At 38.6% G+C, this 22,741-nt stretch overlaps 2 protein-coding genes across 5 annotated transcripts in view; both read left to right on the top strand.

Annotated features, from left to right (window-relative positions):
* LOC145493790 (uncharacterized) overlaps positions 1-22,741 on the top strand; it is a 39,558-nt gene extending 16,817 nt beyond the window's left edge. For 3 of the 4 annotated variants that reach the window (XM_081473257.1, XM_081473256.1, XM_081473259.1), the window contains 7 exons: positions 37-126; positions 1,293-1,376; positions 2,075-2,164; positions 18,645-18,734; positions 19,406-19,477; positions 20,389-20,626; positions 22,214-22,741. In XM_081473257.1, coding sequence (XP_081329383.1) covers positions 37-126; positions 1,293-1,376; positions 2,075-2,164; positions 18,645-18,734; positions 19,406-19,477; positions 20,389-20,626; positions 22,214-22,343 — 794 coding nt within the window. In that variant the 3' untranslated portion in view covers positions 22,344-22,741. The remainder of the gene's footprint in view (positions 1-36; positions 127-1,292; positions 1,377-2,074; positions 2,165-18,644; positions 18,735-19,405; positions 19,478-20,388; positions 20,627-22,213) is intronic. The other variant, XM_081473258.1, reaches the window with a different exon arrangement.
* On the top strand, positions 3,440-16,202 carry LOC145493802 (uncharacterized). Its single transcript, XM_081473280.1, has 8 exons — positions 3,440-7,171; positions 7,330-7,416; positions 9,802-9,986; positions 12,096-12,183; positions 12,740-12,787; positions 13,568-13,705; positions 14,844-14,918; positions 15,376-16,202. The coding sequence occupies exons 3-8, from the start codon at positions 9,840-9,842 to the stop codon at positions 15,435-15,437; spliced, it is 558 nt and encodes a 185-aa protein (XP_081329406.1). The 5' UTR covers positions 3,440-7,171; positions 7,330-7,416; positions 9,802-9,839; the 3' UTR covers positions 15,438-16,202.

Raw genomic sequence — 22,741 nt, 5'->3', positions numbered from 1 at the left:
AAGTAAGGGGCAAATATGGACATTTACCATTTTCAGGCTTAGCAGGCATTCCCTCTGATACCCCCGCATTAATTGTTCATGCATCACTGCAGAACAGTCCTGGAGAAGTCAAATCACCATCAGCTGGTAAGAAAACCTTACTGTTATAATGTATAATGTATAATGTATAATGTATAGTGTAGAGTGTAGAGTGTAGAGTGTAGAGTGTAGAGTGTAGAGTGTAGAGTGTAGAGTGTAGAGTGTAGAGTGTAGAGTGTAGAGTGTAGAGTGTAGAGTGTAGAGTGTAGAGTGTAGAGTGTAGAGTGTAGAGTGTAGAGTGTAGAGTGTAGAGTGTAGAGTGTAGAGTGTAGAGTGTAGAGTGTAGAGTGTAGAGTGTAGAGTGTAGAGTGTAGAGTGTAGAGTGTAGAGTGTAGAGTGTAGAGTGTAGAGTGTAGAGTGTAGAGTGTAGAGTGTAGAGTGTAGAGTGTAGAGTGTAGAGTGTGTAGTGTGTAGTGTATAGTGTATAATGTATAATGTATAATTAACAGATAGATTATGAAATCGAATTTTTCTATGAGGTTATAGTGAACCAGGCCAAAGGCCGAATTTTAAAAGTATCACCTCATAGAAATCGAGAGCGAATAATTAGCAATCATGGATAAAAGTCCTTTGGAACACTGTTTTATCACAACGATTACGGTTATGAATCTTCAGCCATGGGACTAATACAAAACATTGTACATGTATATGTATGTACAATGTACAGTCGAACCTCTCCACAACGACCACCTTGGGGACAGAGAAAAGTGGCCATTGTACAGAGGTGGCCGTTATGTGGAGGTCGGTGTGTAATATGACAATTTTTTTTTTTTTGAGGGTGCAACATCTTTTTCAAAAAATGTTTATTTATGCATATATACTGTAAATATATAAAACAGAAACTTATCAGAAACAGAGACCAACTGCACATGGTCCAGATCAGGTTTGGTGACCTTAAAGTTGTAAGTGGGATTTTGTATACACTGTTCATCAGTCGTTGATTAACTGGCTGTTGTTGAGACGTCATTCTGGAAGTCAGGACCAATGTTAGTGGCTGTTACCGTTGTGGAGACATGGGTCACGGCCGTTTTAGAGATGTTAAAATAAGAGTGAATATGGCCATTGTAGAGAGTGGCTTTTAGTGGAGTTCGATTGTAATTTAATGATTTTGCACCATTAGTTGCTATTAGCATTATAGTAGTGACATGCAGCAGTGATACGCTGCAGTAACAGCAGTGTACAAGCTTCTTTTTACTACTGATTTAATCCTTTAGACTTGGAAAATTCTGCCACTAAAGACGAATCTGCAATGATAGATATCAATCCAGCACAGACATCGTTATCGTTCTCTTTAAAAGGTAACCTCGCAGACAGGTTATTTACATGTGCATTTGATGAAAAGGTGTTTTTCTGGTGTAATTGCCTGGGTTAGGGTGCACTTGTTGTCCAGAAAAGGACTGTTGTTGATAACTGATGGTTGGGCAGCCTGAGCACACACAGTCCGCCAATTCAAATGAAATTTGTTTGACAGGTTATGGTTTTGTCTCTGGTCACCCTCGAGAATAAAGTGGATGCTGACCCTCATACTGCAATTCATTTTTAAGTTAAATAACTTCTTGATGTAAAAAAGGTGTTTTTGTCCATTTTTAGCACCTTGTTCTTGTCTTCAATGAGGATTAGATAGTAACAATTCAGAGAATTTTGTCAGGAATTTTGATGGTTATTTCAGATTGTTATCATCATATGTATAATGGCTATGAAAATGTTTCTTTGATCTTTTTCTGCAAAAGAAATCAACGAAGTTGAATGCATGAATGAGGTACCTTTTATTTGATGATCTTATCAATGAAAACTGCTTCATGCACATGTATCTGAGTGAGTTATTTATTTATTTTTTTTTAAGTAAGGGGCAACTCTTTGTAGTGTACATAAAAATGATGCAATCAATGTGCAGTTGTACACACGAGCATAGACCATGAATTGCATTAGTTGCTCATTGTTTTAATTATTTTTTATAATTACATGCATTACTAATATGGACATTTACCATTTTCAGGCTTAGCAGGCATTCCCTCTGATACCCCCGCATTAATTGTTCATGCATCACTGCAGAACAGCCCTGGAGAAGTCAAATCACCATCAGCTAGTAAGGAAACCCTACTGTTATAATGTATAATGTATAATGTATAACGTGTAACGTGTAACGTGTAACGTGTAACGTGTAACGTGTAACGTGTAACGTGTAACGTGTAACGTGTAACGTGTAATGTCTAATGTATAATGTATAATTAACAGATAGATTATGAGCTCGAAATTTTCTATGAGCTGATAGTTAACCAGGCCAAAGGCCGAATTTTAAGAGTATCACCTCAGAGAAATTGAGAGCGAGTAATTAGCAATCATGGATAAAAGTCGTTGGGACACTGTTTTATCGCAAGGAATTATCTATGTTTTACAAATGAAGTTTGAATAAGCACTGCTAGCCCCTAAAGAACGTGTTGCTGTAACCCCCTCCCTGCCCAATAGAATGTTGAAACTCAGACGAAATTGCAGGTTCTAGTTTTCAACATTGTATGTGGGGTGGGGGAGAGGCCAGGCAGGTAAGGTTGTATTCGCGTCAGGCGTGTGTTCAATGCGCCAGAAGTGCAAAATTTTAGTCCGTGATTGTACTTGTCAAGTAGAACTTGATGCAGTCAGAGCAGCTTAAAGAAAATGGCAATCTTTTATTCACACTCAACTTTCTCTACTTCACAACCCTGCTAAGTCTCTTCTCCCCTTCTTCACTTTGATTTGGACAGTAAATTTCTCCGTTGCCTGGCTAGGATTTTTAAATCTCATCATTTCTAGGAATCACTTTACGAAAGAGATTTGCTTTACACAACAGAATTCGCAAATGCATCGCAATTAACTTGCTTGTTGTAGATGCTGTTAGCGGTGACGATGAAGATAAAACAAAAAGTATTGACGGAAAGGCTTGTCCAGGAAACAGATCAGGTATTCAGTTGACCATTGGTCAAAACTATCGCTTGCAATGTAATGTTTCGAGAGGTGTTGCAATGAGTGTTTGGAATTTTACAATCTACAATATAACCCACCTGTTAATTTTGGTGCAATTTTATTGGCTACTTCACATCACGTGGTGAAAACTCACAGGACAGTTATCATGCAATAACCCCCGCATTCGTCGATATTTGTCCTCCGATTGCTTCCGTCGAAGAGAAACACAGTCAGCACAAGAGTTTCAAATTTTCCTTTCTCTTATTTTACATGGAAGGAGACAAAACTCGCTTTGTTGAGTCTGATGTATATATTTATTATTCTTTTAACCTGTATCTCAGGTGATGGTCCCATCCAGCTCTGGCAGTTCCTTCTTGAGCTTCTTATCAACGTTGAATGCACGAATTTGATCAAGTGAACCCAGGAAGAGGATTATGAGTTCAAAATCCTTCAGCCTGCGACAGTGGCAAAGATGTGGGGTAAGAAAAAGAACAAGCCTACCATGAACTATGACAAGCTAAGCCGTGGCCTTCGCTACTATTATGGCAAGAATGTCATTGAGAAGGTCCACGGCAAAAGATATGTCTACCAGTTCATGTGCAATATCCCCAAGATCCTTGGCTACGATCCCATGGTTAACAAGTGCGAAGATTTCGTGGAGGACTCGGTCTGTGGAGGACCAGCGATGTCGCCTGAAGTTGAAGATCTGCTTGTTTCCTCTTCAGTTGAAGACGGTAAACTTGCGGGATCTCTCGACTTTAGTCGTCTGTTCTAGTTTTCCCTTTTTTTTGTTGATAACCCAAACGTGTCTTACTTCGGTAATAGTTTTTGTAGCTTGTATCAAGCGCTAAATAGGCAGTTAGCCTCATATTAGTGCAGAGTGCACTATTGGGATGGTTTCAGGGTTGACGTCGGTAAAGCACTATGGCACTATGGCACTATGGCACTATGGCACTATGGCACTATGGCACTGTGGCACTATGGTACTATGGCCATAAGGTGTAAACTTTAATGTTTGTTTAATTAATTAATTTCAATTAATTTATTAGCATCGTTGTTAAGGGGACCGTGGGGTTGGTACCTCTGTTTTCTACGTAAAACATATCATTCTTACGTTACTTCCCGGATAACATCACAAACCTATATATGTTTTCACAAATCTCTTGCTATCCTAGTGGTGTTATTCTCTTAAGAACAAAATCAATTTGCTCGAAACATATGCGCAGATAACTTAGCCTTCAGTGTCCAATTCTGGTCCTCTCTCTGTCACGCAACGCTACCGTTGCGTTGCTTGACACAGAGAGGGCCAGAACTTGACTATTTTGACCGGGGATAGCAGCTGTATTTCAGGTAATGTCAGTTCTCCCTTTTGTAGTGTAAATAACGTTACTGTAACTGCGTATCATCTGGAATCACACCTTAGCTCGATTCAAGAAATTTCGTCTGCTGTTTTATAACTATTGCGTGTTTGCCACGGTTCAAATAAAGAATGCTTCTCCTTAGCGGCTTGTCTATTTCCACTTCTATGAAGGGAGCAAAAAGTTCATATTCAGCCAAACTTTCCCACGTTAGTAACATATAAAACTAATAAATTTGTGACACAAGAAATTTCGGAAATATTGCCGCAGACTCCGTGGCACTTAATGAAACCGCCAATTAATTTCATCAGTCTTTGAGGTGACTCTTTCACCGATGTACGATATAATTTCGCCCAAGTAACGATCTCTACCTTCAGTACTTCTCGTTGAAACGCTCCTCAGTTGTATTAATCGATAGCATTGTATTTTAGTTTGACGTGAATAAGAACCAACTATTCCGTGACTGGATGTGACTATTTGATAATTAGATTAGTTGTTTTCTGTGAACTGAAAGTTTGCGTTTAGAGTAAAACAAAATCGTTCCTCTTCGATTTTTCATGAGATATTTAGCTTTATTACATTTATCTCCAGCAGTAAGTAAAAAAATACACATCTTTCTTATATTTTTGAGGAAACAAGGGTCTCATGTTGCATAGCTCGGCGAGGAAAACAAAAGTATCAAGTTACATATGTTGAAGTGAAAAATAAAATTGTCATATTTGCCGCTTCTGTGTATTATTGAAGTTAAAATGACTGAAACTCAGCGTAAAACATCACAATGAAATTCAAAGTCGTCTTGACAAACGGTAATTGTAAGTTATTTTTGGACTTTCAAAGAAATTACAAACATGAAACTTACACAATGCTAAGATTACGTCTTAACGTGTTTTCGTCCGCTCATCTTAGTTGACTACAAAGGGAGAGAACGGCATGGGTAAGGACCTATGTGACCACTGTATCAGAGCTGTAAATTGCATTCTGCACTATCGGAGATTGTCTCACTAGTTATGAATCGTATCGATTTGTCCCCCAACCAAAATTCTGAACAGCAAATTGTATAACTGTGCTTAAAGTTGTATTTAGTGAAACAGATATATATAGGGTCATATAATTTGCTTGTCACAATTTTCATATTATGCATACTGTGTATGCTCAGATTCTCCATGTCAAGAAAGAAGAAATAAATAACAAAAAAAAAGGTTTAGTAGGTTCCCGTAAGATGTCCTAGTTCATAATGGTACAAGAAAGCTTTTAGTTGTTTATAAAACCACAGTTGTGAGGTTGTTTTAAGAATTTTACAGTTATTAATGTAGATGTTTCCAGTGTTGGAAACAAAGTGGCCAAAAAAAGGCCAAAAAAGTTTGCAGTTAATTATAGTTAACAAGTTTCTCAGGTTGGAAGTGATAGGTGTTGCTTCTGCTAATGAGGAATCTTTCATAAAAGGAATCAATGAATTTGTAAAAGGAAGTATTTTCCAGTTTATTCCATAAGTGTTGGTCTTTTAAAAGGAAGTTGTGTGCATTTGCTCTAAAAGATACAAAAAAAATAGTAAAAACAGTAGTTGTAAGTTCTCATATGCATACATGTTATGTTATGCATGCAAAAGAGATTTTTAATTCAAGTTGTATTTTTACTTGTTTTCCCCTTGTCTTATTGCTACCGGGTAGCTTGTATATGTCAGTAAAAATACAGTTGTAAAATTAAGGTCAAATTAAGGATGTAAAATAAAAACATATATAAAGTAAATAATTTGTGTCGACTTTTCAATCCGATTAGAAGCTTCTTACATCTTGCATGGGGTTGCCACGCTCTTACAGTTTTCAGAGAGTTTGAAAAAAAAAAAAAAAAGATATTAAATAGCCCTTGCCGGGTGGGGGTTTCCCCCATAAGGGACTGGACAGGTCGCTTCGCCCACGAGTTAAAGTACAGAAAAAAGTAAGGGGAAGGGCTTTTCCAAATCTCTCTTACAAGTATGAGGGGTTGCAGAGGCCTATTTGGGGGTTTGAAATTACAGATTTCAGAATTTTTTAAAGAATAAATTTAGGTGAGTGGAACGATTTCTGCGGGACTTGTCAGGGCCGGTTAAAGCGTATTAGAATGGATATGTAGGAAAGCTTTTCTGTCAAAAATGGAAGGAGTTATGATTCTCGGGGCGGGGCGAGCATCCCATAAGAACCCCCCTCTCCCCGCCACAGGAAGCCGATTAGCACCAAGAGATGAAAAGAAGACAACCGGTTCATTTGAAAACATAAATACAGAAACAATATAAAATTAAAAAAAGGTATATATGGAAAATAAATAAATGGTTTCACTCACACGATCACACTCAAAAGTTCGCTCCGGTATTCGAGCCTCCTAGTTCCCCTCCCCGACTCGAAATTAATATTGCACAGGCTCGAGTTTTTATCAAGCATCCGCTAGGCATCAGTTTTCCGCTATTAGAAAAAATATTGTAGGCATAAAAATTTTTATGACTGCGGGGTACTGGGAGAAAGTCAGTCTGACTTGAAACCAGCCTCGTTGCCAGATTTCTCTTTGGGAACGAGGCTGATTTGAAAGAGGAAGTTGGTGTGACGTCACATCCAGTTTAGGGCCAGGTGTAGCACGTTGCTCTTCAAACTTTTTACGTGGGAAGGAAATCTTCACAAAAGTGACCGACTAGTTTGTTGTTGTATATGAAATCACGCGTTAGTCATATGAGCAGTTCATTCTGTGCAGTCTGGTTCGAAGAGAAGGGTCGATTTCGAGGAGAATTTGAGGCAGTAGAGGTGTTTCCGGCGGAAGACTCGATGATTCAGGTAAGATCGCGAGGCAACGCGTCTCATTTTGTCGAGCGGAAATCGCCTTCTTCGCCGATTTCTGTTCTGTTTTTGATACTGAAACGCCAATCCAGCGAACAGAAGTACAACGAGGCAATGTCTTGCTTCGTCTGTGATGGTTTGTTGTGCTTTTGCAGCGGTTTTGAAGCCTCCTCGAGCAACAAAGGAAGTTGTGTATCCTACGCGTTCGCGACGTAAACAGGAAAGGTGGTAGGGGTGACACGGTTAGTTGATATATAAAGTAGCAGGTATTGAGAGTATCTTTTACTGATTACTGTAACAGGCTAGGTTTTTCTGTTTTCAGCATGTAAGCCTTTCTCTTTCGTGTCGTAAAAATCCAGTCGTTTCACTTAAGTTTTACTTGAGCTGCAAATTGCCACTTTAATTTTACTTTGTAATACAATGACTGGAGAAGTTCAGATTGAAAATTTCGAAGTTCGAACCTACTATGGCGGGAAAACATGTTGTTCCATTGGTCTGATCTTCATACTCACTGGAATGACACTTCAACAGTGTTGCTTTTTTCGCGACTTTAGCGATTTTTTTCGGAGTAGGCCAGGGAAAGCTAACATAAACGTACATTAAAACTACACTGTATATTAACATGAGTTAGCAATTTCTTTGGTGATCTTCTCCCGTGTGAGTTCATGCACGATTTTAACTGTCGAAAATTACATATCAGCTTTATACTTCTAGAGTTGCTTTCGACCAAAGAAGAAAATTTGTTGTCGAATTACGATTACTCTGTAGTATTGGCACAAAAATCCGTCCTCGCCTTTGCGTTCCAGTCTTTGCATCAATAATTTGTCTTGTTGAACTCAATACAAAAATCTGTGATCAAACATGCCAGCCGTATTTTTTTTTGTATGCATACTACACCATGTAAGCTTATAGCATGCTCCAGTTCAGAGAACGTGTCAACTGTTTATTAAGCCTTTATGTGGAAGTAATAGAATTTTTTCGGTCATTTTGTTTTTTCAGTTTCATAACTTGGTTTCAATGAAATATTGTGTTTATTATGCCGAAAAAAGTAATTACTTGTATTTTTCATAACCAAGCATTGTATGTTTAATATAGAGTTAACAGTGTTTTGTTTCATAATAAAATGATATGTCAAAATCTCTCTCTCGCCCAACCTTTTGTTTTGTTGGATCAATATTTTCATCCCATGTTATTGTACAGAACATGACACATTGAGCCATAGTCCAAGGAAATAATTACTTCTTTGTAAAAAAAAAAGTCAATGGGAATGTCACTCTCTCCCCTCAATCCCAGTCTATAATTTCTTGAATCAAGGCCTTGTCACTCTCTACTCTCCGCTCCCTCCCAGTCTAGTCTTTAATCACAAGAGTTACTTTTATAATAAGGCCCTGTTAGCTCTAAGACAAAACTTTGGTGAAAAATATGTCAATTACAATGACCTGAGGAAGGATCAATGTCAAGAAACAAATGAAGGATTTTCTTGCCTGTCAAAAAAAATCACTGCCTCCAAAGCTAGTCGATGACATCTTTAAAGTTTGGTGGCACTTGTAAAAAAATTTTGTGTGTGAAAAATTAGTTTCCACTAAAAATGACTTCTTTGCAAAACAAACACTCTTTAAAATAACCTCCCGCCCCTTTCCTGCTCAATATCTGATGTAAAAATCTAAGATCTGATTATGTTGTTAACAAGTACTATCGAGTCTTCTTCAAAATATTTGCAAATGTACATATAGCTTATATAAGTAGCACGTAAAGAAAGTCATTTCTGATAGTCCTGGGCTACATGTAGTTGATTCTGTATTATTTCTAAATCCTCCTCTAATACTTCAGGTAACAAGAAACGTAGTCACTCTGGAAATGACCTCCAGTCACTGTTGGCTCAGTGTGTGATGTGCAATGGCTAAGCCAATCAGATTGCAGCATTTGCATCATAATAATATTTTTTTACATGTATGCCTAGCCCAGAGGAATTGACTACTACATAATGTATATTACACGTTATGCAGTAAAGCATGCATGTACATGTAATATACATGTACATGTACAACGTACCTAAGGTCATTCCCCAGTATTGCATTGCACATCCCTACTGCGTATAATTTCACGCGTGATTAGCGCGCATGCATTAAAAAATGGCGGCTTTTTCTTTACGGCTGGACCTTGCCATAGACGTAAATAGTCACTTTCTCGCAAACGAGTATGGTGACCTATCATTTTTTCTGTTGTTTTGAATTGAGTAATAAATTTCTCTGTGTAAAATAAATATGGACTAATTCTCAGTGTAGAACAAAAAGCAATCGTCGGAAACGTGAATTTAGCAAGCAATTGTAACTACAATCATGGTGCTATCATAAGGATTTATAAAGGTACAAACAAGGTGCTTTTGCTCCTAAATGAACATGGGGACCCCTCATTTTTATTTCAAAATTTAAGTTCCTATAATATAAGCAATCGATAGGCAAAGTTTCACAAAAATCTCAGTGCAGGTTCTATTTCAGCAGAATTGCCTTAAACTTAATGGGCATCCACTGATCTTGAGACTTTGTTTAATACATGTAGTTCAGACATGGATTCAAAGTTATTTTATTCTGCAAACTAAGTGTGTCTTTTCTTTTGATTTTGTCAAGGTTTAATCTTCTGATTTTTGGCAGCATCTGGTGATGATATGGCATCTGAGGGTGGTACCCAGGGGAATGTCACTCTGCAATTGCAGTGTAGTGCTTCAAGCTCTGCTGAAGATGTTAAAAAGCTATCGGAAGAGAAACTAGACCGGCAGCTTACTGGTTATGTGGTTGTGTTCAATGGCACTGAGGTAACGAAATCAGATTTTAAACCAATATTTTACAGTTTGTTACAGTGTAAAGTGTTAAGAGTGCCCTGCAAACCAACAAAAGCATACGTGTACAGTACTCAATCAAGTACATATAAATTTATCCATTGTGTTATGAATTTACAAGATATCCTACTGTGCACTTACAATGGGGAATAATCAAGACTTCTGATAGTTTGCTGAAAAAAATCAAATTTCCCAGGATATTCCGACTCCAATTTTGCGGGAAAAACTGTCAATTTTGCGAGAATTTTGTGGGAATTTTCTGGGCAAATCTCACCTGAAAAATGTTTTCAACGAAAAAAAGATGGCAATTTTACTATTTTGGGGGGGAAATGATGAGCCTTTGCAACAACAACTGCAGCAACAGAAACAAATAATTTTTTTTTGCTTGAAGCAGACACTTACTCAAAGGGAATTTCTTCGATTGCCCTCAAATTTGGACAGTAGCTAGATTAACATATAAAAAACAAAAATGTGTCACTCTGCTTAAATTGTTTACAGTGTATTTCAAAATATTTTCTCTCAGAGGGCGATTTTTGTACAATCACTCCACATGTTTTAAATCCTGTTTCAAATATGTTCTATAACTTTTTACTGCAATTGTATATGGTAAAATACAGACACACTTTTTAAGCGCTTTTTGTGCTGAAACTGAGGGAAAAAATAAATTGGCGAGAAACAAAATTTGCTTTGACTTGTACACTGTAGCTTCCAAAAGGTGATTAGGGCGCTTGCATTTAGTGGTCATGAGAAAATCGGCAATTCATTTTATTTCAAAATTCTTGGTATAGTTTAATACCTGTAGCCAGTTCCATAAGCTTTAATTTGATAAAGGGGTTTAGGTATCTACAGCTTAACCCAGACACGAGACACCCCTGAAGGTATACGGTAACCTTAAGGAGATGTTCATTTGCTGTTTCAACAACAGTACCGGTACGCTTGAGAAATGCACCAATGGCAAAGCTTTTTGATAGCCACTGCTCAGTTTTGGTATATTATTTGGGATGGTGAAGTTCCAGGGTAAATTTGCAAGTTTACGGCAAGTAAACAGCCCCAACAGCTAGGCGACTATTAACCTTTAAAATAACGGCCAGATTTACTCAAAAAGTGCTGTTTTTTGCCATTAACTTGGTTTTTGGCTGCCACGACCCTGAATTGGCCTCAACTTTGTTGAAAAAGCAATTTCTTACCAAGGAGGAAGATTTCCCTGAGGATTTGGTACCAAAATGTACAATTGATGTATTTACTTTAGAGCATGCACATACATTGTAAGCCAAAAAATTGGACTTTTTTGGACTTTTTTTTGCTGGCCTGATCCAATTTTTTTTTCTTGGCCTTTGCCTTTCCTTTTTCTTGTCCCTTTTACTCTTGCTAGCTTTTGCTCTTCATATCCTTTCTGCCAGCTGTAAAAGTTTGGTGTTGAACCTTGATTGATTTTAAGTGAAATGGGCCATTTTACAACCAATTTTGCACCAAAAGATGCTCGCATTTTGTTTTTCAATTAACTGCATGTATGTCAGAATGCAGGTGATATCCAAAATAGACAGCTGTGCAGATAGATCTATCCTAGCTCTATAACCTGCCAATCAAGAATATCTGTTGATGCCTAAATTGATGACATCACAAGTGGTACAAAGTGCATGACCCCGCAGGGTACAAAAATGTACTATGATTGGCTCTTAAAGGGTTAAAGATAAGGGTCATATTTGTTGTACCGACATGTATTTGATGAGATTTCTAGTGAATTTTACAGTATTTTGTGTGGTTTTGAGAATTTCACAGGATTCTGCAGTCTTACTTGAAATTCGTAGCTCCGTGACCACGTGAAATTTCAGAAACCCAGTGTTATATGTACATGTACTGTACATCCTGTAGCATTGTGTAAAAGAGTAATTAAAATTAATATTTGCACAGGTGTATGTTATTGTACATGTTGGTCTAACTTGTTTGACCACTTTCCCTTGATGTGTGCAGCTACATACACTGTACATATACACTGTACAGCATACAATGTACTTGGATTACACTGTTTTCTTCTTGTAGATAGCTGGAATAATTTTTCTTGAATTTTTTTTTAATATACTGTAGCTTACTACTGTTCAAAGCATTTTAAAAGACCAAGCTCTTGGCAATGGAGACCTGGACCAGATGCTTACTGTGCTTGCAGTTTTAAATGGTAAGTTGCAAAATTTTTGTTTTAAATTTCAAGGCCTTGTGTTGATCAATAGGAACTGTAAGAAACTGTCCGTTTATCTTATACATTGCATGCATCGCACATGTACATGTTTGTTAGGATTGGAAGGGAACATTACCCGGAAATTGATTATTAATTTGAATTTTGTCACTTGTTCAGATTTTGCTTTGACAAAGAAGCTGAAAAAGTCACTGACCTGTGTAAATGTATTGTCAGTGGTGTTTCGATTACCTTTGTCAGTGTCAAGTTGATTATCAACAAAGTGTTTCATCAGTGTTCTCAGTAAATATGTTTTGAGTGGTCAATTCCCTTCCAAGTTCCCCTTTTCAAATACTAGTTAATATGCTAGTTAGAATGCAAATTAAAAATGTGTTAGTACTAATAAAACCTTTAAAAAAAATAGTAAAAGGCATGTACACTATTAATGAAAACTACATGTATTGGTGTAAACCTACAATTATTTTGTCTAATAATTATAAATGTTCTTTTTATTATTATAGAACTTTTACTCACCTAGTTTGTTTGTTTTTCTTCTCAGAGGAGAACCTCAGAATAGAAATCACCAGTATTCAAACTGCTTCTGAAGGTTTGCACTGAACATATATTTTGAAAGATAAAGGCTTCACTCACGACAGATAATTTCTCTCATTATCATCAAAGTTGCCAACTGAAGGTGGTTTTGGCCTAAAGCCATGCGTGTCTTATTTGCGATTGTGGGACAGATACAATAAAGAGGGAATTTTTCCTTTCATGAGAATCTTTTTTGATTACTGGACCTTTCACTAACTACATGCAAACTCTGAAATTCATGAAACTGATGATTGCGCTTTTGCCTGCCGTTCCTCATAATTACCATGGCAACTGTCAAGAAAACCTTTATAAAACAAACAAAATGATTTGAAATCCACCAACCACAGCCATTACCAATAGTCATGTTTGAAGTAAATCTCTGTTTCCTGAGAGGTCAGCTTAGAAGTATATTGACAGCAGCAGAATGTGAAACTATTAATTGAGTGGAGCTTACATGTTATGAAAAGGATTGGTGGGAGAGGTACACAGTACATAGAAAAAATTCTCAAGGTCACCTTGTGTTTACTCAATTAAAAAGAGGAAAATAATGATACATTGCATGGGATCAAAATTCACTGAAAACCTTTTGACAGGCTTGTCTCTACATGTGAATTTCTTGTTCTACAGCAGTTGGCTCCTCTTGTGTCCTTACAAGTTTAAGCAATGCGTAAAATGCATGAACAGTTGTACACTTAAGCAAGGTGATCTAGCTGCTATTTTATGAATTGTACAGCTAACATTTATAAATTGTGAAGGGATTTTAAAGCTTTGTTGATCATTTTGCTGTTCTCTGCAGTTGACATACTTCCTCTTCCAGTTGTGGAACCGGAAGTGAAAATGAACAGTGTTGAAATTCAAGCTGTGTTTCCAGCAGTGGTTGCTGAAGAACCTCCAAAGAAACGAAGAAGATCTTCTGGCTCTGCCCCAGGAAAAGGTACATTTTGTAATTTTACTCAGAAATTACATACACAGTGAGTGTATTACACAGATAGATCTACAGTATAATGGATGAGCAGTGCATATTGATCAGTATGAAACAATTATTGGACAAGGTTGAGCAAAATATTGTGATCTACGAGACACTGACAAATCACTGTCAAATCATGCGATAACCGAGTTCAATAATTGTTTTATCATTCGAGCGCCAAGTTTGTTTTCATATTTAAATCATTCTCTGACAGCTCAGGGAAGCAATCTGCCATTTTTCACACAAGAGCATGGTTTCAATTACGCATGAGCAACATATGTGTAATATTATTATTACACATTTCGACGGTACCGCGCATGAGCAGACTATTATTTGTAGGCATTTATTTGCGAGTCACGTGGTGGGCTCTCAGCCAATGAAAAGGAACGAAAAAATGCCTCGAATGAAAATGACAATTAATCCTCAAGTCCATGTTGGATATGAGATGATACAATTAGCCAACAAGACGCATAGTCTGAGTTGGCTGTAGCCATCTCATATCCAACAAATGAAAATAAAAACACCCCAAAGATTGTGTATGTTCATCATATTTGTAGAGCATGGTATAATGGCTCACATACACTGTACCCTGATGCATAAGCCAGTGAAACCTCTTGAATTGCATTCATTTATCCAGACCAATGATTCACTTAATTGTTCAATATGTGGAATGTTCAGTGCACAAGTAAAGAGAAGTAGAAATAATAAATCTTTCAATCCATTTCTAAGAGAAATAGAAAACTTTTTCCCTGTGACATTAGAGTCAAGTTTGGGTGAACTCAAAAAAAGCTACACAAACTTCCACTCGAGACTCCTGGTCAACTATCTCGTTTTAATAGTATGAATGTACTAGTCGTGCAAAACTTTATCTTATTCCCCTTGACAGCCACCTTGAAAACACAAAGAAGCGGCTGTCATTTTGTTCACAACTGCACACTGCTACGCTACTGACTATCTGTGGCAACAGAATAGAGAGTGAAAACCATAGCCAATCAGAGAATGGCATTTGGGTTGAAACACCAGTAGATTTATACTTAAACTTGGTAGAAACACAGAAAATGTTTTCTATTTCTTTAATAGTGAATAAATGTGACTTCATTTTCAGGGAATGCTAAGCCTGTTCAATCACCGTCCACAGCATCGCAACAGGTGCCAGTTATCAGCTGTGCTAATTCTGAAAGTGAGCAGCCAGAGTAGTTGTAAATAATCCTGTAGGAAAGTATACATACATGTATACTGTATACATGTACACTGTACCACCTCCTCCTCCTTCTCAAGGAAAGTTCAGTCTTGTAGCTTGTTGCTGAGGAAATTCCTGGTTATCAGGAGTTGTACATGTATTTTTAGTTTTGGATTCCAAACATTCAAAATCACCAGAATGTCTCACAATGTTAATCTCTGGTGATCATCAGACACCTTTCAAAGTCTTAGAGTCTTGTATACATGTATCTAACACAGCTAATGTCACTGGAGAAAATAGTTGTCAGACCTGTATACAGTGTAATCCAGTAGTGAACTCTTCTATGCCATGATTACAGCACAAAAGTAAATATCAATGTAGCTTAATAGACATTGAATTAGAATGTGTGTGCATGACAGGTACTTGTATTTACAGCAGTACGTTTTTTCTGTGTTAGGCAATATGCAAGGACAACAAATTTCAGTCATAAAGAATGGTAAGTATTTTGTTTTGTCATAACATGCTTAATTAAAGGTATGACTTCAGGAACCCGGGCCCAAAACACACTGTATAATGTAGGATGGAAATATTAGCTTCTTGAATTAATTGCCACTTTTAGGCTCCAGTTCTCAACTGCAAAGAATAGTCATTTCAGGCTTCAAAAAGATCAGTTATAGATCACAGGAATAGTTTCAGGGTTCAAGGGACCTCATTTTGTTTTTTCAGTCTGTTTGTTTGTTGTTGTTTTTTCTCCCTCCCTCTCTCTTTTTATTTTTTTCCATATGTTCATTATTACAATCCGATGACAAACTACATGTAGAAGTACTACATAGTTGACTAGTGTAATCAGTCTCTTCTACAGTATTATTGGAAGAGGGGCTCTAATTGCTGTAAAAACAAGGAAAAAGAAAAATGTCACATGAGGGAGTGCTTAGTATTTAAATTAGGATGGGTGTGCTTGTTGGATGAGGGGTGCTAAATCGAATTATTACGGTAAAGAATCTTCAGCCATGGGGCTAATACAAAACAGTGTACAGTCGAACCTCTCCACAATGGCCACCTTATGGACAGAGAAAAGTGGACATTGTACAGTGGTGGCCGTCATGGGGAGGTCGGTGTGTACTATGACAACTGTTTTGTTTTGTTTTGTTTTTTTTTTTGAGGGGGCAACATCGTTTTCAAAAAGTGCTTATTTATGCACATATAAATCAAAATGTATCAATAACACAGAAACTTATCAGAAACAGAGACCAACGGCGCGTGGTACAGATCAGGTTTGGCGACCTTGTATACACTGTTCATCAGTCGTTGATTAACTGGCTGTTGTTGAGACGTTATTCTGGCAGTTGGGACCAGTGTTAGTGGCTGTTTCCATTGTGGAGAGGTGGCCGTTTCAGAGAGGTTAAAATAAGAGTGAATGTATGGACTGTCCGCCAGTACCAAAAAGTGGCCATTGCAGAGAGCTGGCCGCGAGTGGAATTTCGATTGTAATTTAATGTCGTCACACCGTTAGTCGCTATTAGCATTATAGCAGTGACATGCTGCAGTAATTGCAGTAACAGCAGTGTACAAGCTTCTTTCTGCTACTGATTCAATCCTTTAGGTTTGGAAAATTCTGCCACCAAAGACGAATCTGCAATGATAGATCTCAATCCAGCACAGACATCGTTCTCTTTAAAAGGTAACCTTGCAGACAGGTTATTTTTATTTGTTGAAAAGATGTTCTTCTGGTGTGATTGCCTGGGAGAGGGTGCAAATTGTCTAGTAAGGGACTATTGTAGATATCTGACGGTTGAACAGCGTGAGCAGACATTGTCCACCAAGTTAAATGGAATTTGTTCAACAAACATTGGTTTTGTCTTTGGTCACTAAAACTTATTGTTCAGTTTTACCGTGATTTTATCGACTCTTGAGAGCAACCCTCGAGAATAAAGTGAACGCTGACCCTCATACCGTAATTCATTTTTAAGTTAAATAACTTCTTGATGTAAAAGAAATGTTTGGCCATTTTTAGCACCTTGTTCTTGTCTTCAATGAAGATTAGATAGTAACAATTCAGAAAATTTTGTCAGGAATTTTAATGTTATTTCAGATTGTGATCATCATACATGTATGTATAATGGCTATGAAAATGTTTCTATGATCTTTTTCTAAAAAGAAATCAACGAAGTTGAATGCATTAATTAGGTAACTTTTATTTGATGATCTTATCAATGAAAACTGCTTTATGTACATGTACATCTATCTGACTATTTATTTAGTTGGGGTGGAGGGATGAGCAACTCTTTGTAGTTTACACCAAAATGATGCACCCAATGTGCAGTTGTACAGACGAGCATATGAATTGCATTGGTTGCTCATGGGTTTAATTTTTTTATAATTGCATGCAGTATTTAACAAATAAAGAAGCCCCGACTGTGCTCTGTTCTGTTGTAAAGCACGCAGGAAGCGGTAGAGCACGAAAGAAGTGTAGGGGAAAACACGAGACGTAGTCGAGTGTTTTTTACCACTTCTTGAGTGCTCTACCGCTTCCTAAGTGCTTTACAAAAGAACAGAGCACAGTCGAGGCTTCTTTATTTGTTTTATGATAAAGAATCAGATAATTTCCCCACGCATTCGGCTGAATTTTCAAATCAAACTTTATTTTCCAAACGAGCAAAAGTGGCGTCAGCCGTGCACTATTCTCTGATAAAGCACGCTAAAATAAGCCAATCACAATCCTTGTTAGAATTGTTCAAATAATTTGATTGGCTAACGAAGTGACAGCTGTCAATCACAAACTGGACTTCAGCTAAGCTTTCAGTTTCGAGAAGTTTGAGCGGCTTTCGAGAGAAGAACGATACCTTCAAAGTTCGCTTGTAAGTTAATTTTTAAATACGGATCTCAAGGCAGGTAAAGGTTTATAGTCCAGAGGAATCCGGCCGTATTGTGACCCATGAAAACGAGCACTTTTCCAGTGGAAATTACGAAACGCGGAGCTCAAAGCTTGTGGATGAAAATGCGAAATGCCGGGTTGAATTTGAAAGGAACTACAGTTATTTACGGCTTGTAGCCGCATGCAGCAAGATTGCCCGAACTAGCGTAAAAGTTAGAAAGACTTAACGGCTCCCACTGGTTCTACTTCGAGCACAGAAGAGAATATCAGAACAAGTTTTGCACTGACCACTCGTCGGTTTACTTCGCTGAGATGACCGGAGAACGAGCGTTACTACACTGCATGTAAGTGTTGTTTGAGCAAATGAGCATTTTTAATTGTAAATTTACAAAAATAAAGCCTCTCATCATAAACAGAGACAGTTCAATTGTTTTCTGTCGTTGTTTTACTTCTTAGTATAATTTCTGCCTTCGTAACAAAATTAATGTCTTTATCGAAGCACTGTTTAGGTTGAGAATTTGTGTATTTCGCTACAGCTGTACATGTTTTGTCGGCGGGAATCTAGCAAAACTTGTTATTTTAGTACAGTTTTAACACTACTGTTGCTAACAATGGTCTCTGTGAGCCATATTTACTGCAGAAAAATAGCTCGCTTCCCGTGCGTTTGTCTGAGTCACAGGGGATGTTTAATTTGGGTCAAATTTGTCAAAATTCCGAAGCAAAAATTTGGAAGCCAACTTACCGTCATCAACCCGTGCTCTGTTCTCTGATAAAGCACGCTGTTTCAGCCAATCAGAGCGCGCGTTATATGGAAACTCTATTATAATAATATGTATCATAAACACTTTCAGGCTTAGCAGGCATTCCCTCCGATAGCCCTGCATTAATTATTCATGCATCACCGCAGAACAGCCCTGGAGAAGTCAAATCACCATCAGCTGGTAAGAAAACCGTACTGTTGCAAGTAAAGTATAATTAACAGATAGATTATGAACTCGAGATTTTCTATGAGGTGATTGTTGACCAGGCCGAAGGCCGAATTAAGTGTCACCTCATAGAAATCGAGAGCGAGTAATCAGCAATCATGGATAAAAGTCCTTGGGACACTACTGTAACGCAAAGAATTATCTGTGGTTTACAAATGAAGTTTGACAAAACACTGCTAGCCCTTAAAAACGTGTTGCTGTAACCCCCTCCCCGCCCAATAGAATGTTGAAACTCAGGAGAAATTGCAGGTTCTAGTTTTCAACTTTGTATGTGGGGTGGGGGAAAGGCCAGGCAGGTAAGGTTGTATTCGCGTCAGGCGTGTGTGCAAAAGTGCCAGAAGTGCAAGACTTTAGTCCGTGATTGTACTTGTCAAGTAGAACTTGATCCAGTCAGAGCAGCTGAAAGAAAACGGCAATCTGCATTCTGCTATTCACACGCAACTTTCTCTACTTCACAACCCTGCCAAGTCTCTTCTTCCCTTCTTCACTTTGACTTGGAGAGTAAATCTCTCCGTTGCCTGGCTAGGATTTTTAAATCTCATCATTTCTAGGAACCACTTTACCAAAGAGATTTGCTTTACACAACAGAATTCGCAAATGCATTGCAATTAACTTGCTTGTTGTAGATGCTGTTAGCGGTGACGATGAAGACAAAACAAAAAGTATTGACGGAAAGGCTTGTCCAGGAAACAGATCAGGTATTCAGTTGACCACTGGTCAAAACTATGACGTGCCATGTAATGTTTCGAAAGGTTTTGCAATGAGTGTTTGGAATTTTACAATCTACAATAGAAACCGACTTCTGACTAACATTAACAGTTCGCGAGAGATAAATCGGTTTACTATATATAAGATTGAGAGGTATACCGAGTATTAGCTAATCAATAAAAACGCTATCCCACATATAAACAATAGCCGCCATTTGGCGTGGAAATATGCTCGGATATTTGTCCGCGGACATTATCTGTTCCGAGAAACGAACAGTTTTCCGAGAGCTTCATCATCATCATCATCATTTGTTTGCCACGTAAATAATAGCAAAAGATATTGACAATACTCAAAAGCGGCGAGGAGACCTCCAAAAGAAACCACCAGGCTTATAACGGCTTATAGCATTGAGGAACAGATGTAGTCCAAGGATCCAAGGGCAAATATCCCAGCATACTTTCGCGCCAAATGGAGGTTCGTGTTGAAAATATTTCACTCGTTCACTGCGCTCACTCGTGAAATATTTTCAACAATCGAAGAGAAATTTCCTTTCTCCGCGCGGCCATGCAATACCCTCTCTTTCTCGCAACCTAATTTTCTCGCTATCTTTGGACCAATCGTACCTTTTCGTACCTTTTTGAGTCGCTTTGTGGGCACATCAGCGATGCGCTTCCTCGCCATTTTCTTCGTAGCCATTTTGCTTCGTAGCCATTTTCCTTACCCTATTTAAGACCTCTGACCCCTAAATCAATACCCTGTTTCAGACTTGCCCTATGATTAGTTCCCTAGTCCAGACCAACGTTAAAGGCAATGTTGATATGCTTTTATTGGGTAGGATAGCTTCTTATTAACAAATTGTTAACAAACTGTAGTTGTAATAATGCAATGTTTTGTCTGCCAGGCAACAACGGCCAGATTCAGTTGTGGCAGTTCCTGCTGGAGCTGCTAACAGACAGAGGCAGTCGGCATCTTATCATGTGGGTGGGCGAGAATGGTGAGTTCAAACTGAACGATCCCGAGCAAGTAGCCGCGCAGTGGGGTAGACGAAAAAACAAACCAGCCATGAACTACGAAAAGCTGAGCCGAGCACTGCGGTATTACTATGATGGAGACATGATTCACAAAGTTCATGGAAAGAGGTTTGTGAAGAGAAATTGCGTTGATAGTGAATGGTTTAAATCTAGGAGTATCAGTATCAGTAGTTCGTACTGTAGTTTGTACGGACCAGACTTAAAACACCATTGACTAACAAAAATTATTCACTTGACTCTGAAGAAGACTTCCGCACAGGTTGTCGAAACGTCAGTCATCAACAACAGTTATTTTCAGAACTACCCTCGGGGTTGAGTAAACTTGAGGCTTAATGTTGCCCTGTAAGTGCTGGTGAAATTAGAAAGACAAATAGGGATCATTCTGAGTAACAAATTATAAAAACGCGTAGGTAAAGTCTGCACACGAGCCAAGTGGCCCATCAGTCCGGAGCTTATCCCGGTTTCTGTAGCATGAAGCGACTGGCAGTATTTATTTCCCCCCCCCCCCCCCGGATGGGATGCCAGTTGATCGCGGGGCTACACCCAGCATTAAGTTCGTCGGTACCCATTTATACACCTGGGTGGAGAGAGGCACTGTGAGAGTAAAGTGTCTTGCCCAAGAGCACAACGCAATGTCCCCGGCCAGGGGCCCGTTTCTCGAAGGTCCCGAAAAGTTTTCGCACCCGGAAAGCCTTAGCAAAATCTCAAACCTTATGATTACTGAGCTGTTTTATTCACATATTTTTAATAAGAACAGAGGTTTTCTTCATACAAGCAGTCTCAGGTGGATACACTTCTCTGTTTTTAGATACAGATGAACTAAAAATGGCTTTACGGGCCCGAAAAGTTTCCGGGGCTTTCGTGAAACGGGCGCTAGGGCTCGAACCGGGACTGCTTGATCCGGAGACGAGCGCACTAACCATGAGGCGACTGCGCCTCCCACATGTAACGCGTAACACTTGTGAAAATTAATTAGTGTTACTGCTGCTTTCATTGTTTTTGTATTTGGGTTTAAGGTGCTTTAGTAGAAATTTCCAACCGTCAGTCTGCCACGTGCTCGTTCAAGAAATTGTTTACTCTGTACGATTGATCAAATTCGATATGATGGTGTTGTTCCCCCAGGACTCTTTTGCCAAAATGTGAAAATATCTCCCCGCAATTTCCTAAGAGACCAATGAGAAGAGGGAAGTTGGTAAAAGGTCGCTTCGCCTGATAGCAGTCCGCTCGAACTGAAAGTTCAAAAAAGGATGTGTTAAATTCTTTCTTTTAACTGAACGAGTGAAAAAGACAACATTGTGGGCAAATTAATCCACTGACCACGAGACTCACAGTCCGGGCGAACTGGGATCGGGCAAACTCGCTTTCGGACGAAACGAGCACAATTCGGGAAGATAAACTGCCAAAAACAAGCCGTGATTCTCGGGAAACTTTCGGGAACCCGAGACGACGAGTGTCCCAATTTTTTATGGCGAAATTGCGAGATGGCCGTTCGTGTTTGAAACACGATGAACAGAACAGTATGTTTTGTGACTGATGTGTCCTGTTCGCGAGTGAAAACTTATCCGGGCAGTTGCATTTGGAGAGTTACTCGCCCGAATGGGTAATACTCTGTAAATCCAGTTTCAAACGCTGGATTAGGAAAAGCGTCCCTTACTGCGGTTCATCACTAACTGATAACTATTTCGTTAATCTCAGATTTGTTTACAAGTTTGTGTGCGACCTGAAAAACCTGCTGGGTTATAGTGCAGGGGAACTGAGCAGACTCGTTCTGGAGGCCGAGGAGGCAGCTGCCGACGCGGAGCCTGGGACAAATGGGGGACATTAATGTATTTAAAAATATATTATATATTTACCAGAATGATGTATGCAGTGCATTTGTAGGTAGCTGTAAATAATTTTTAACTAGTAACGATGGTCTCCACCTGACGGTACAGGTTTATGCGTACGCCATGTCTGTAAGTGTGGCCATTGTGGGACTTCTTCACAAGAAGAAGGCTCCACCTGTTGTAATCATTTCTTAGGTTCTAGGTTAGGCTCTGTTACTTTGACTATCACACAACACAGGTCTCTTGGGCGTCACGCAATGATTCATGTGACAATACATACAACTGAATAGCTTCAGACGGACTAGTGTAAGACATGGATACTCATTGTGTTCTACAAGCCTGATTAGTATTGTATGGGACGGACCGTTATTCTTTTTTTGAGGAAAGGGGGGGGGGG

The sequence above is a fragment of the Orbicella franksi genome, chromosome 7, assembly GCF_964199315.1.
Source record: "Orbicella franksi chromosome 7, jaOrbFran1.1, whole genome shotgun sequence".
In the NCBI taxonomy this organism is placed as follows: domain Eukaryota; kingdom Metazoa; phylum Cnidaria; class Anthozoa; order Scleractinia; family Merulinidae; genus Orbicella; species Orbicella franksi.
This window is presented reverse-complemented; position numbering and strand designations above follow the sequence as displayed.

Coding starts and splice junctions, on each gene's coding strand:
- LOC145493802 (XM_081473280.1), top strand. CDS start 9,840: ATGGCATCTGAGGGTGGTACCCAGGGGAATGTCACTCTGCAATTGCAG. Junction 12,184..12,739: donor TGTGCTTGCAGTTTTAAATG/GTAAGTTGCAAA, acceptor TTTTCTTCTCAG/AGGAGAACCTCAGAATAGAA. Junction 12,788..13,567: donor TATTCAAACTGCTTCTGAAG/GTTTGCACTGAA, acceptor TGTTCTCTGCAG/TTGACATACTTCCTCTTCCA.